Below are 12,190 nucleotides of genomic sequence, written 5' to 3' on the forward strand. Positions count from 1 at the left end.
AGAAGGGGCTGGTGCTCAACTATATTATTCCAGCTGAAAGCATTTCTGAGATTAATTTCTCTATTTTGGCCTTCTGTGAATAAGCGTATCGATACAGTCGAACGCTGTGGGCGTAGAACCGGGCTGAAGAGTAATGGCATGCTCACGTGTTCGTGTTGGAGGAAGGCCTTCAGGCATGTCAAAAACAGTAGCATTTTGATCGAGAATAGGTGCCAAAAAGTCTAGTATAGTAGGGGCCGAAAGGTTGTCCTCCTTGCTGACATAATTCAGCTCCAAAATGATGCCTTGTTTCTCAGCTTGGAGAGTTTTTACCATGGTTTTTAAAGACACCAAAGATTGGTCAAGAGATGGATCCCCTTTAATTGTTACATTCCTTTTACCAAGCTAAAATTCCATGGTTTGCAACTTTCAGTTGGTTTTGGTCATGCCAAGTGTAATAAGCCACCATAATCCCAGGATAACATCGACACTTCCCAATTATAGAGGCAAAAATCATCCCAAACATCCACACCTTGGATGTGGATATTCAAGTTTTTTCAAACTCCTTCACATTTCAACGAGTCTCCATTTCCCATCGTCACCGCATATTCATTTGTCTTGGTGATTGGAATGTTCATTTTAGCTACTAACGCCTTAGTAACGAAGCTGCGAGTGGCCCCCGAGTCTATAAGAATTACAACTTCATTTAAGTCAAGGTGTCCCTTAAGCTTCATGGTGGAATTGTTAGACAAACCAACCACAGATTGGAAAGATACTTCCACATTTTTTTGTACTTCTCTGGAGTCTAATTCCATTGTTTCTTCACTACCATCCTCAGACTCTTGGTCTGAAATGGTGTCGTCAATCTCCTCGGACTCTCATTATCTCTGCTTTTATCCACTCACGTTAAGCACACATGCAGATTTTGTACTTTTGCAATCCTCCTTCTGAGATCATAAAATCTCCATTATCTTTCCCTTGTAGCAACACCTCTTGCTTAAGTAATGTGCAGTCCTCCTTCTGCTTATTTCTGATTTGTTCTAACAATGACGATTGTAAAGTTAAACTTTTCAATTGTCCAATTACTAGCTCTATTCCAACTTGTATGATCTCTCTTTGCAGTGTTACCTCTATCATACTTACGGTGGACAGACTTCCATGAGTTCGTTGACTCAACAAATCTGGTAGTACATGTGATACAAAATCTCGTAGTCGTGGTCTTTTACTAGTTTTAGCCATCTCTATTGCCTCATATTCAATTCCTTATGCGAAAAGAAGTACTCAAGCTCTTATGGTCGATATAAATTTCACATTTATCATAATGCCTCCATATCTTTAGAGAGAAAATCGTTGCTGCTAACTCAAGGTCATTAGTTGGATATCTCAGTCTGTACTCCTTCAACTGTCTAGATATAAGACACTACTTTGTTGACTTGCATCAAAACACATCTGAATCCTTACTTGGAGTGTCATAGTACAACACAATTTTTTCTTTTTCTGGGAACACACAAAATGGGTGTAGTGATAAATCTTTATATCAACTCTTGAAAAATTTATTCGCCTTTGTTCGTCCAAATGAACTTTTGCTACTTACGCGTCAAGTTAGTCTAGGGTGTGGCTAACTTTGAAAATCATTCTACAAACCTTCTATAGTATCCTACCAGACCTAGGAAACTTCTTATATCTGTCGTACTCTTGGGTCTTGGCCAATCTTTCACCGCTTCTATTTAGCTAGGTCGACAACTATCCCATCCTTGGACACATTATGGCCTAGAAAGACTACCTTTTCAAGCCAAAATTCATATTTCTTGAACTTGGCATAAAGTTGATGCTCCTTCAATCTCAGTAGTGTTAGCCGTAAGTGTTCTTTGTGCTCAGCCTCAGACTTGGAGCATACTAGATATCTTCGATGAAGATAATTACAAATTTGTCCAAGTATTCTTTAAATACCTGGTTCATTAAGTCCATGAATGCAACTGATGCATTTGTCAATCCAAATGACATCACTAAGAAGTCGTAATGCCCATAAATGAGGGCATAATGTCTTCAGTTTGTAATAACCCAACCGAAGATCAGACGGTGGTCCTCTAGGGTTGGTCAAATAAATCGTCAATTTATGGTGATGGATATTTGTTCTTGATAGGGACACTGTTCAACTCCCTATAATCAACAATGCACATATGCATTGTCATGTCCTTTTTAACGAGCAACACTTATGCACCCAATAGAAAATAACTTGGTTGGATGAATCTCTACACTTGTGCACCATAATTCTTATAGTTGCTTTTTTAACTCTTAATTCAGCCAGTGTCATTCGATATGGAGCCTTCAAGATCTGTGCTATCTTTGAAGCTAATTTGATGATGAACTTTACATCCATGTCAGAAGGAAGTCTAGGTAGATTTTCCATAAATACTTCTAGAAATTCACACACCACATGTACATTTTTCGGCCCTTATTGTGGTGCTTTTTCTGTATCCACTCTGGTCAGAAATGCAATACACCCTTTGTTGATTAACTTCCGAGCATTCAAAGTTGATATCATTGGTATTTGGGGTCACGTTGTCACCCCCATGAAGGCAAACTGCTCTTCTTCTGAAGACCTACCCTTCTTCTCTGACTTTCAATTGTAGCACTGTAATTTGTAAGCCAATCCATGCCAATTATGACATCGTGTTGTGCATCTCCAACTCAATTAAATCCACATACAATTCCCTTTCGCCTACCACCATTGGAACTTCTTGAAGCCATCTAGTTAACATCACTACCTCTCCTGATGGTGATACCATACTGAACCCTTTCATGAAGACATTGCAAGGCCTACCTATTTTGTCCATCTAGGAGGTCATTGTACCCGAATCGATAAGCACATTACAATTAAGTCCAACGATAGAAATCTAACCTATTACTACCAAAGGACTAGCTTCAACTTCATTTTGGGTCAAGGCGAATACTTGTGTTGGAACACACGTATCATTCTTCTTTTGTTCATCTTTCTTTGGTTTTGCTTTTGCTTGAGGATAATATGGTTTCATGTGGCCCCCTTGGCCACACTCAAAACAGGCACGAGTTTGTGTCTTACAATCACCTTAGTGCTTGTGGTTACATTTAGAGCAAGTAGGCACTTCTTTCTTCCCCCCCTAAGTATTGTTGTGGTTATGCAACCTTTCCTGCGGTTTTCTTTATGATGAGGTCTCCCACTATGATTGTCGTGGAGTTTCCATTTATTATCTCCACTTTGGCTGATTGTCTATTTGGCCTCTATTTTAGTAGCACTCTTTCCAAATTTGTTCTTCCATTAACTCAGCTTTCAACACCCTTTTAAAGGCCTTGACGAAAGTTACTATAGCAGTGCTACCATTTCTACATCTTGTGCAATGATGACACTCTTTAAAATTATCATTTTTCCTAAACACTCATTCCATACATCTACTTTTATCAATGGAGAATTATTGACAATATCAATAGTGAGCCGATGCGTGAGTTCAAAGTACAAAAAACAAATTAGAATTACGTATTTTCCTTATTTATTATGTTATTTAAAAATAAAAAAAAAGCATAACAGATGTCAGAGGACAAAACAACTCACCGTCTTCAATGCAAATGTAGATGCCAAATTTAAAATAAAATATACTATGTCCAATGATATTTGGAGGTAAAAACTATAAAATTAAAAAAATTATTCAGTAAGTGCCTAATAAATTTTATTAAAATTAGAGTTTAAACAATCAAATAAAATAAATGTAATGTAATGAATTTAATTGGTAAACTTCATTGAATATTTATTAAAAATATAGCTTATATAGTTGTGCCAAATTTGGCATATAGGAATGTTTTTTTCTTTTTTCTATTGTGCTAAAATATATTATTGCCATAAAAATTTGGCACGTATATGTCTAACAAACGATAACAGTTGGACAGAAGCCTCACCCTATACCGACTTTGCACATGAAATAGTCTACAATGGAAGAGGCTTATATCTAAATTTCTCTTTATCAACGGTTAAGAATGGGAAACGTAGAGAAACTAGCAAAAAATTATATTATTATGAGTTGTTGAAGTGGAAAACTACATGAGCATCCATCCAGCGTAACGAGTGGATTATTTGGTACCAGAACAAATAATAAAGTGTTGCTTACCAGTCAGGGCCAGCAGCCTACTTATTGCTCTTCACTCTTAAGGAAAAGCTTCTCCACCGAGGGCAGTCACCTCACAATTCATCCCTTAGGTGGTAGTAAACAGTAGCTGCCAGACATGATGAGTTAGTTGCAAGTCCTCTATAATGCCAAAGAAGCAAATGCCACTTAGTTCAATCCTTGAAAGATAGGCAACTGGTCTAGGAATGAGATCTACCCAGCAAAATAAAGAGCCAAAGTGATGTTAGTATCAGAAAAATGGTAACTACAGGTAGTCTATTCTGAAACAAGAACAGTTGATTTGAGGAAAGCTAGACGGTTTTTGGTAAGATTAATCTTCTCTTCTACTTCAGCAGCTTTTTCCCGTACACCATTGACAACATCTTTAGGAGCTTTCTCCACAAACTGCATAAATAAATGGTAGATGTTGGAAGATTAAGAAGGTAGTTCAGATTAGATCAACTTGCAGGATGAGAAGGAAAGGGAAGACTAATTTATACATTAAACTTAAGACAATAAAAAAAACATCATTAATTATGTGTAAACATTATGAGTCATCTAATCTCAACTTCAGAGTGAAATGGGTTTGCACCACCAGTTCTTAAGATCATACAACACGCATTGGCAGAGCAACCTTCAAGTTCAAAAAAATGTTTGTAAAACATACAGAAATTTCATAAATTTTCTTACCCAAAAATTGTTTGCTTGTAAACCATATATTGCTTAAAGATTGTAAAAGTGTAACTGCACAAGTATGTACTTTATACATCAAAATGAGGCATGCTTGAATATAAGTAGGTCATACATTCTGAGAACTGAGGCGAGTAGAAAATCCCTCATACTCTGTTTGCATCTTGGAAAGACGCTTAGTAAGGCGGTCAACTTCAGCAGTTACATCAACCATATCAGCCAGTGGGAGATAAGCCTCTAGCCCTTCACCAGCTACTAGGTGGACAGATTGTTCCGCATTCCCTGAAGATATTGAATTCACCAACAAATGGCTCCCCTTTGTTATTTAAAAAAAAAAAAAATTATTGAACCTTGTTCTCCTGTACCAAAATTAGGGTAATTAAAACATTTGGTCCCTAACTATTTAAGTTTGACAATTTGGTCCTGATTTTACAATTTTGGCATGTTTAGTTCTTTGGTTATTTAAGTTGCGATGATATGGTCCCTTGACTAATTAAGTTTGGACTATTTGATATTTAAATTTGGTACATCCTAACCAAAGTGACTAAATCAATGACAATTAACATGCTTGAGGAACCAAATCATTGAAATGACCAATATACCAACATTAAAAAAAAATCAGACTACACAACGTCACAACTTAAATAGTCAAAAGACCAAATGTGCTAATTTATGGAAGACATACCTGGAGGAGAATTTGTAAAATGCACGTTTTGTAAATCTAATCGGGATAGAAGAGCTAGCACCACCTTTTCTTGCTGCATCAAAACAAAATGTCAGACAAATGTTTATTTGAAATTATACATATAATAATATGATAACAAATTTAAAAAGTTCGAATATATCCCAAAACATTAAGCAACATTCTCTATTTATATTCATGTTCTATATAGAGTTAGTGATATGGCAGCCTAATAAGGACACATGTTTTGGCTGGAATTGAGTTTTCCATAGAAAAAAAAAAACTGGTTTTAGTGACTTTGATGGAGACTAAGGTAGATATATCTGGAATAGAAAGAAAAAAAAGATGTTGAATAGAATATCTTTGTAACATTATCATCTATTCTCCGTTTTTTCTTTTCAATTTCTTGACCGACAGTTGTATGGGCTGGCAATGACATCAAAAGCATGACTAAGATTTACTAAAGGTGCTAACCAGTCAGAATTCAGAATATAAATGACACTGTACTTACAGATATATATTGGATGACTTCTTCATTTGCAACTATGGATCCTGATATACGCTTCGCTGGCTCAACAGAATATTCTGCTCGAGCATTCCGAATAGATCTAGTCTGAGATTTATAAAAGAAGCAAAATTAAAGTGGTGAACTCCAGATGCTACAAGTAAAAGAGAAAAAATATAACCAAGGGCAGGGTGCTAGCGAAGATGTTGACCAGGAAGTAGAAGAGCTTAAATTCATTGATTCTCACCAGTGCTTGTAAATTTTCAAACTTTTTAATTGAGTTGCTGTCCCTAGGAAGTGAAGCCTGTGGCCAAGAAGACACCATGAGTGCTTCTTTTCTGTTGGGGAGTGCCTGTACACATAGAATTTGAAAGACATCAAGAATTAATAATATGTGGCCAATCATTGAACTTCAACAATCAATCAGTTAATGAGAATCAGTACGAGTAGAAAGTTAAACACTTCGCTTCTAAAAATAGACTGATCACTATTTTTTTTATTATTACTATTTACGGTTGAAATTTTTCCATTTACATATTTACTTGCAGCTTACTTCTTAAAATTGAATCATCGCCATTTTTTACAGCAGCTAGATATTTGTCCACAGAAAAGAAACTTCCAAAAACCAATCATTTATGAAGAAGATTTCCAAAATCCCACGAAGTAAACATGGATAACTATCATTCATTGGTCCTATGGTGAAAAGATATTGAGCCAGTTAGAATGAATTAAGTTTGAATTTAAATGTTAGTTAGAAGATTAAATAGGACTAGAAGCATTTGAAGTTAAATGTTCCTATGTGTTAGGTGTGTTATGATTCTTCTTGTAAATATCTAGGAATCAAGTAAATCCCTAGAGTGTATAGATATATATATATTTATATATATATATATAGTAGGGCTTCATGATTGAATATAGCAGAAATTTTTTTTTTTTTTCCTTTATCTCAATATTGCGTTTATCTTACAAGTGGCATCAGCTGTTCTATGACATTACTGGGTGGAATATGCTGGTTAGTAAACATGGAATTTTGACCAAAAGTCAAATGGCTGACACGACTGTAAAGAATTGTTACACAGAGAAAACAATTCCATCAAATTCTTCAGGGAAAAAAAAATATATGTATATAAAAATATTTTTATATATAAAAGAAACATTATCTTACATCTATAGAGGAAAAATTCCACATGAAAATGAAATATAAAAACCGATTTACCTGCCAGAGCTCCTCAGTCACGAATGGCATGAAAGGATGTAATATTTTAAGTATGTTCTGAAAAACGTACAATAGAACTGCCTGTGCTACACAAGCTTCAGAATCACCACTAGAGTTGTAAAGACGAGCTTTACTGGCCTCAATATACCTGGAAGTCAGAATAAGGTGAATTTATGGAAATTACAAATTAAAAAATAAATAAAGAAAGAAATAAGTCACATCACCATCTCCACCCCCAGAATGTAAATGTATTGTGGAGATTTGAATATTATGTTATTACACATATATATATGTATACATTTGTAAAACAAAATGTCAGTAACGAGTCAAAAAAAGTTATAACAATTACTTTGAATAAATCTAGAGTTGTGAGTTCGTGCACCAAATTTGAACCTAACCACAAACCATAGCACATGCTTTCAAATATATTATCCATGCATATATTCATCATTTATTAAGATAAAAATTTACAATAGTACCAAAATAATTCTGAGTGCTCCCAAGATTTTCGGACATCTGTCTTGTAATACAGAACCCCCTATAACATCTAAAAAATAATTAATTTCCCAAATCTTAATTACAATGAAATCCTTCACAACCTTAAAGCCACGTTACATTAGAATAGATATTTTACCTTTTTATTATCATTAAAGAAAAAAAACAAAAAAGACATAAACCGAAATTTAACACCGAGTTATTCATTATTCTTAGAGCTTAGGCTATGAGGAAACAAGTTCACTAATCATTCTTTATACAAACAAAACCCATGGTATAATTATAGCTGTTAGAGTAGGATTGATGTGCATGATTAAATTGGATCATTACTTTTTTTTAACAGAAACAAAACTCTGTATTAATTATGATAGGATAATACACCAAAGGGAACCTGGCTATAATAGACAGGCCAAAAACCAAAAACAACAATAGCACACGAAAAAGCATGTGCAGATAAACAAAAATACACTAAATTGTTCACAGAAAACAGTTCCAGTCACTAAATTGGATCATTGCTCAAGATTGGAGGATTGTAAATGAGATAGTTATGATTTGTCTTTGTACACAGTTGGATTAGCAAATGGATAAGTTATTTGCTGTTTGGCATATGACTGGACTAGAGTAATATTTAATTAAAATAAATTAATAATAAGAATAGAAATTACTTACTTTTAACAGTAAATTATAAATTAAAAGAAACAAAAATTAATGTGAAGAAAATTGAATATTTGACTTAGAATATCAACTTTGCTTTATGTAGAAAATATTGTATATTAAGCATTTACTAAGTATCTTTTCAATAAAGAAACCAAGCTGAATTATTAGAAAATTACTATAATTATATTATATATTTTTAAGCTAATTGATTTACCCTAAAATATCTGTAATTACTCTAGAATATTTGGAATTAAATACCAAATTTGGTTATGCCTGTACATTGCCTATTTAAAAGCATTATTCTCTATCAATAAAGATTATCAAAGGCTAATTTTCCATATGGTATCAGAGGACATTTAGAAACTTTCATTCTATGGTCAAAAATCAATTCAATGTTAATCTTCAAGTAACGAACACAGATAATGGCTCTGAATATTTTAATTCCATCTTGGATGATTATCTTCTATCTCATGGCATCATTCATAAGAGTTCATGTGTAGGCATACCTAAGCAAAATGGGATTGTTAAACGCACAAATAGAAATGCTAGGGCCTTAATGTTTACCATATCTGTCCCTAAGCATTTTTGGGGTGAGGCTATCCTTACCGCTGTTTACCTTATTAATCGTATGTCGTCTCGAGTGTTGAACTTTCACACTCTACTCTCTATCCTTCTTAAAACATATCCACATACTCATCTTGTTTCTAATCTCCCCTTAAAAATGTTTAGTTGTAATTCTTATGTCCATGTTCTAGGTCCAAACCAATCCAAATTTGATCCACGTGCTCTTAGGTGTGTTTTTTTGGGCTACTCGTCTACCAAAAAGGGGTATAAATGCTATAATCCTTCTACTCGATGAATGTATGTCTCCTTAGACGTCACATTCAATGAAGAACGATCTTTTTATCCCAACATTTCACTTCAGGGAGGGACAGTGAGTGAAGTTTCTAGTTGAGATACTTGCGTACCTAAAACTATCCTAGAAATTGATCAAATTATTCACATCAATCATTCATCTCCTTCTCTAGCTAACAAAGGAACATTTGAGCAACAATCTCAGTCCTCAAACTAAAAACTTTTAGTTTACTCTCAGCGACCAAAGGACCATCAGGTAATACAACCAACTACTACTCCAACATCTCATGAATCTGACCCACAGACTGTTCCTAATGTCTCAATCACATTTGGCCTAATGATATTCCTAATGTTGAGCCTTCTCGTATGGTGGAACCCGAGTCTGAGTTATCTATTGCCAAGAGGAAGGGAGTCTGAAGTTGTACTCTACATAATATCAAATTTCCCTAGCAGAAGTCGAGCAAGTGGTAGTTCCTAAGGACATAACTAAGACTCTCTCACAGAAAGAATGAAAGAAAGCAGTCTACGAGGAAATTGGGGCACTAGAAACAAACACAACGTCGACAATAGTCAATCGACCTAGAGATAAACATGTGGTTGGATGTAAGTGGGTATTTACGGTTAAACACAAGGCTGAAGGAGCGATAGACCAATACAAAGCGAGACTAGTTGCAAAAGGATTCACCCAAACATATGGAGTGGAATACAACGAGACGTTTGCACCCATTGCCAAGTTATACACAGTCAGGGTTCTGCTATCAGTTGTTGCAAATCTTGATTGGCCCCTACAAAAACTAGACATCAAAAATGTCTTCCCCAATAGACATTTGGAAGAGAAAGTTTTCATGAGAATCCTTCCAGGGTTTGAGGAAAGATATGAAAAAGAGAATGTCTGTCACCTGAATAAATATCTCTACGGCTTAAAACAATCTCCATGGGCATGGTTTGAAAGATTTAATCGGGTGGTAAAACAGTATGGGTATAAACAGGCTCAATCGGATCACACCTTGTTCTTCAAACACTCACAAGAGGGTAAGGTAACTAGTCTCATTGTCTATGTTGATGACATGATATTCACCGATGATGATTATGGAGAGCAAGAAAGACTTAAAGGCTTACTAGCCCAAGAATTCAAGGTAAAAGATCTTGAACCAACGAAGTATTTTCTAGGAATGGAGATAGCAAGAACAAAACAAGGAATTGTTGTGTCTCAAAGGAAATATGTCCTAGATCTACTCAAGTAAACAGGAATGAGTGGTTGTAAACTTGTGACAACACCAGTTGAACAAAAAGGCAAGTATAAACCAACAAAAGAGAAACCAATTGACAAGGGAATGTACAAGCGGTTAGTGGGAAAATTGATCTACCTATCCCACAAAAGGCCCGATATTGCATTTGATGTAAGCTTAGTTAGCCAATACATGCACAATCCATTCGAAGAACACTTGGAAGTTGTGTACAAAATTTTATGCTATCTAATAAAAACACCAGGAAATTGATTATTATTAAAAAAGAATGAGGAAAGAAAGAGGTGTTGAGGTCTTCAGAGATGTAAATTGGGCAAGATCAGTTGAAGATAGAAGATCAACAACTAGATATTGTACTAAAGTAAGGGGGAACTTGGTTACTTGGAGGAGTAAGATGCAACCATTGGTAGCCCAAAGTAGTGTCGAAGCAGAACTCGGAGCTCTTACTCAAGGAATATGCAAATTAATTTGGATCAAACACATACTTGAAGAATTTAAAAGTTCAAAGGACCGAGCCTTTAAAGTTGTATAGTGACAGCAAGTCAGCAATCAACATAGCACACAACCCAGTCCATCACGACAGAACCAAGCATGTTGACGTTGACAGACACTTCATTAAAGAAAAAATTGATGGAAATGAACTATGTGTTATATATTATTCCTAGCAAGCAACAACAAGCTGACTTACTACAAGTTTTATCAAGAATTTTTATCTTTTTAGACAAATATATGTGATATTCATGAATTTTCTTGAAATTTCCATCAATATCGAAAACATCTCTGATATTTCCATAAAATTATAGTACTGATATTTTCATCCTTGGATAGGAGGTATGTGTGCCAACTGGAGTTTGGTTTCGTGAGGTTGAGGGGAAAGGGATTAACTCCCTCTCCCTCTCTGAACATGTTTTCTGAATGTTATTAGTTATAGCTATTTCAGAGATTTCCTTTCCGGATACCTTCAAACATCACGTGATTATATTTTATTTTATATGTAAAACAACACAACTGATATTTGGAATTATCGGTGATAGAACATTAACAGAAAAATCCCAAAACTTTCACATTATTGATTTTGTACTGATATTTCTCCGACATTTAATGGATATTCAGCAAGAAAAAGTTTCCCTGCCTAAGATATCTTGGAATCTTCATTTTTTCATCCCTGCTCCCTGTCTTATACTATAATATTTGGGGATTAGGAGACTATAGAATCACTATGTAAGTACTCATGAGGGATTTAAACCTCAACCTTTGCGGGAACAAACCACAGTTTGACGGTTATGCTTGACCATTTGACCTACCTCTTTTGGGTAAGAAACTTGACCATTTGAACTTCGACAAACTTCAAATGTAAAATAAAGACAATGTTATGCTTCTTTGGATACCCTCATTCTTTTGACACATATCTTTGCAGAGTCCTGAATCTTGTGATTTAATTTTATTCAGCAGTAAAATTATGCAATCACTAGTATAGATTTAGAGGTACATTCTGTCACAAGTCATGACAAACACATGCACACGTAATACAATGAAAATCTATTTGTAACACATACCAATCAGCAAAATCGCTCCAAAAGAAATCATATGTCTCTCTCCCAACATCTCCGAAGAAAAACTTGTCATAGCTTACAGTGACCGCATCAACAAGCAAGTGAAGTTTTGATATCTTAAGAAGGAAAAGACAATTAATTAATAAATTGATAGCAATTGATAAGTTCATGGTAC

At 34.9% G+C, this 12,190-nt stretch overlaps 1 protein-coding gene across 4 annotated transcripts in view; it reads right to left on the reverse strand.

Annotated features, from left to right (window-relative positions):
- Positions 1 to 4,003: 4,003 nt before the first annotated feature.
- LOC133818626 (valine--tRNA ligase, chloroplastic/mitochondrial 2) overlaps positions 4,004 to 12,190 on the reverse strand; it is a 45,433-nt gene continuing 37,246 nt past the window's right edge. For 2 of the 4 annotated variants that reach the window (XM_062251620.1, XM_062251622.1), the window contains 7 exons: positions 12,019 to 12,131; positions 7,209 to 7,356; positions 6,240 to 6,344; positions 5,999 to 6,100; positions 5,491 to 5,563; positions 4,921 to 5,087; positions 4,004 to 4,520 (listed from right to left, as the gene is read on the reverse strand). In XM_062251620.1, coding sequence (XP_062107604.1) covers positions 4,392 to 4,520; positions 4,921 to 5,087; positions 5,491 to 5,563; positions 5,999 to 6,100; positions 6,240 to 6,344; positions 7,209 to 7,356; positions 12,019 to 12,131 — 837 coding nt within the window. In that variant the 3' untranslated portion in view covers positions 4,004 to 4,391. Of the gene's footprint in view, positions 4,521 to 4,684; positions 4,750 to 4,920; positions 5,122 to 5,490; positions 5,564 to 5,998; positions 6,101 to 6,239; positions 6,345 to 7,208; positions 7,357 to 12,018; positions 12,132 to 12,190 lie in introns of all 4 variants that reach the window. The other 2 variants (XM_062251621.1, XR_009885993.1) reach the window with 2 other exon arrangements.

This window comes from Humulus lupulus, chromosome 2, assembly GCF_963169125.1.
Source record: "Humulus lupulus chromosome 2, drHumLupu1.1, whole genome shotgun sequence".
Taxonomy (NCBI): domain Eukaryota; kingdom Viridiplantae; phylum Streptophyta; class Magnoliopsida; order Rosales; family Cannabaceae; genus Humulus; species Humulus lupulus.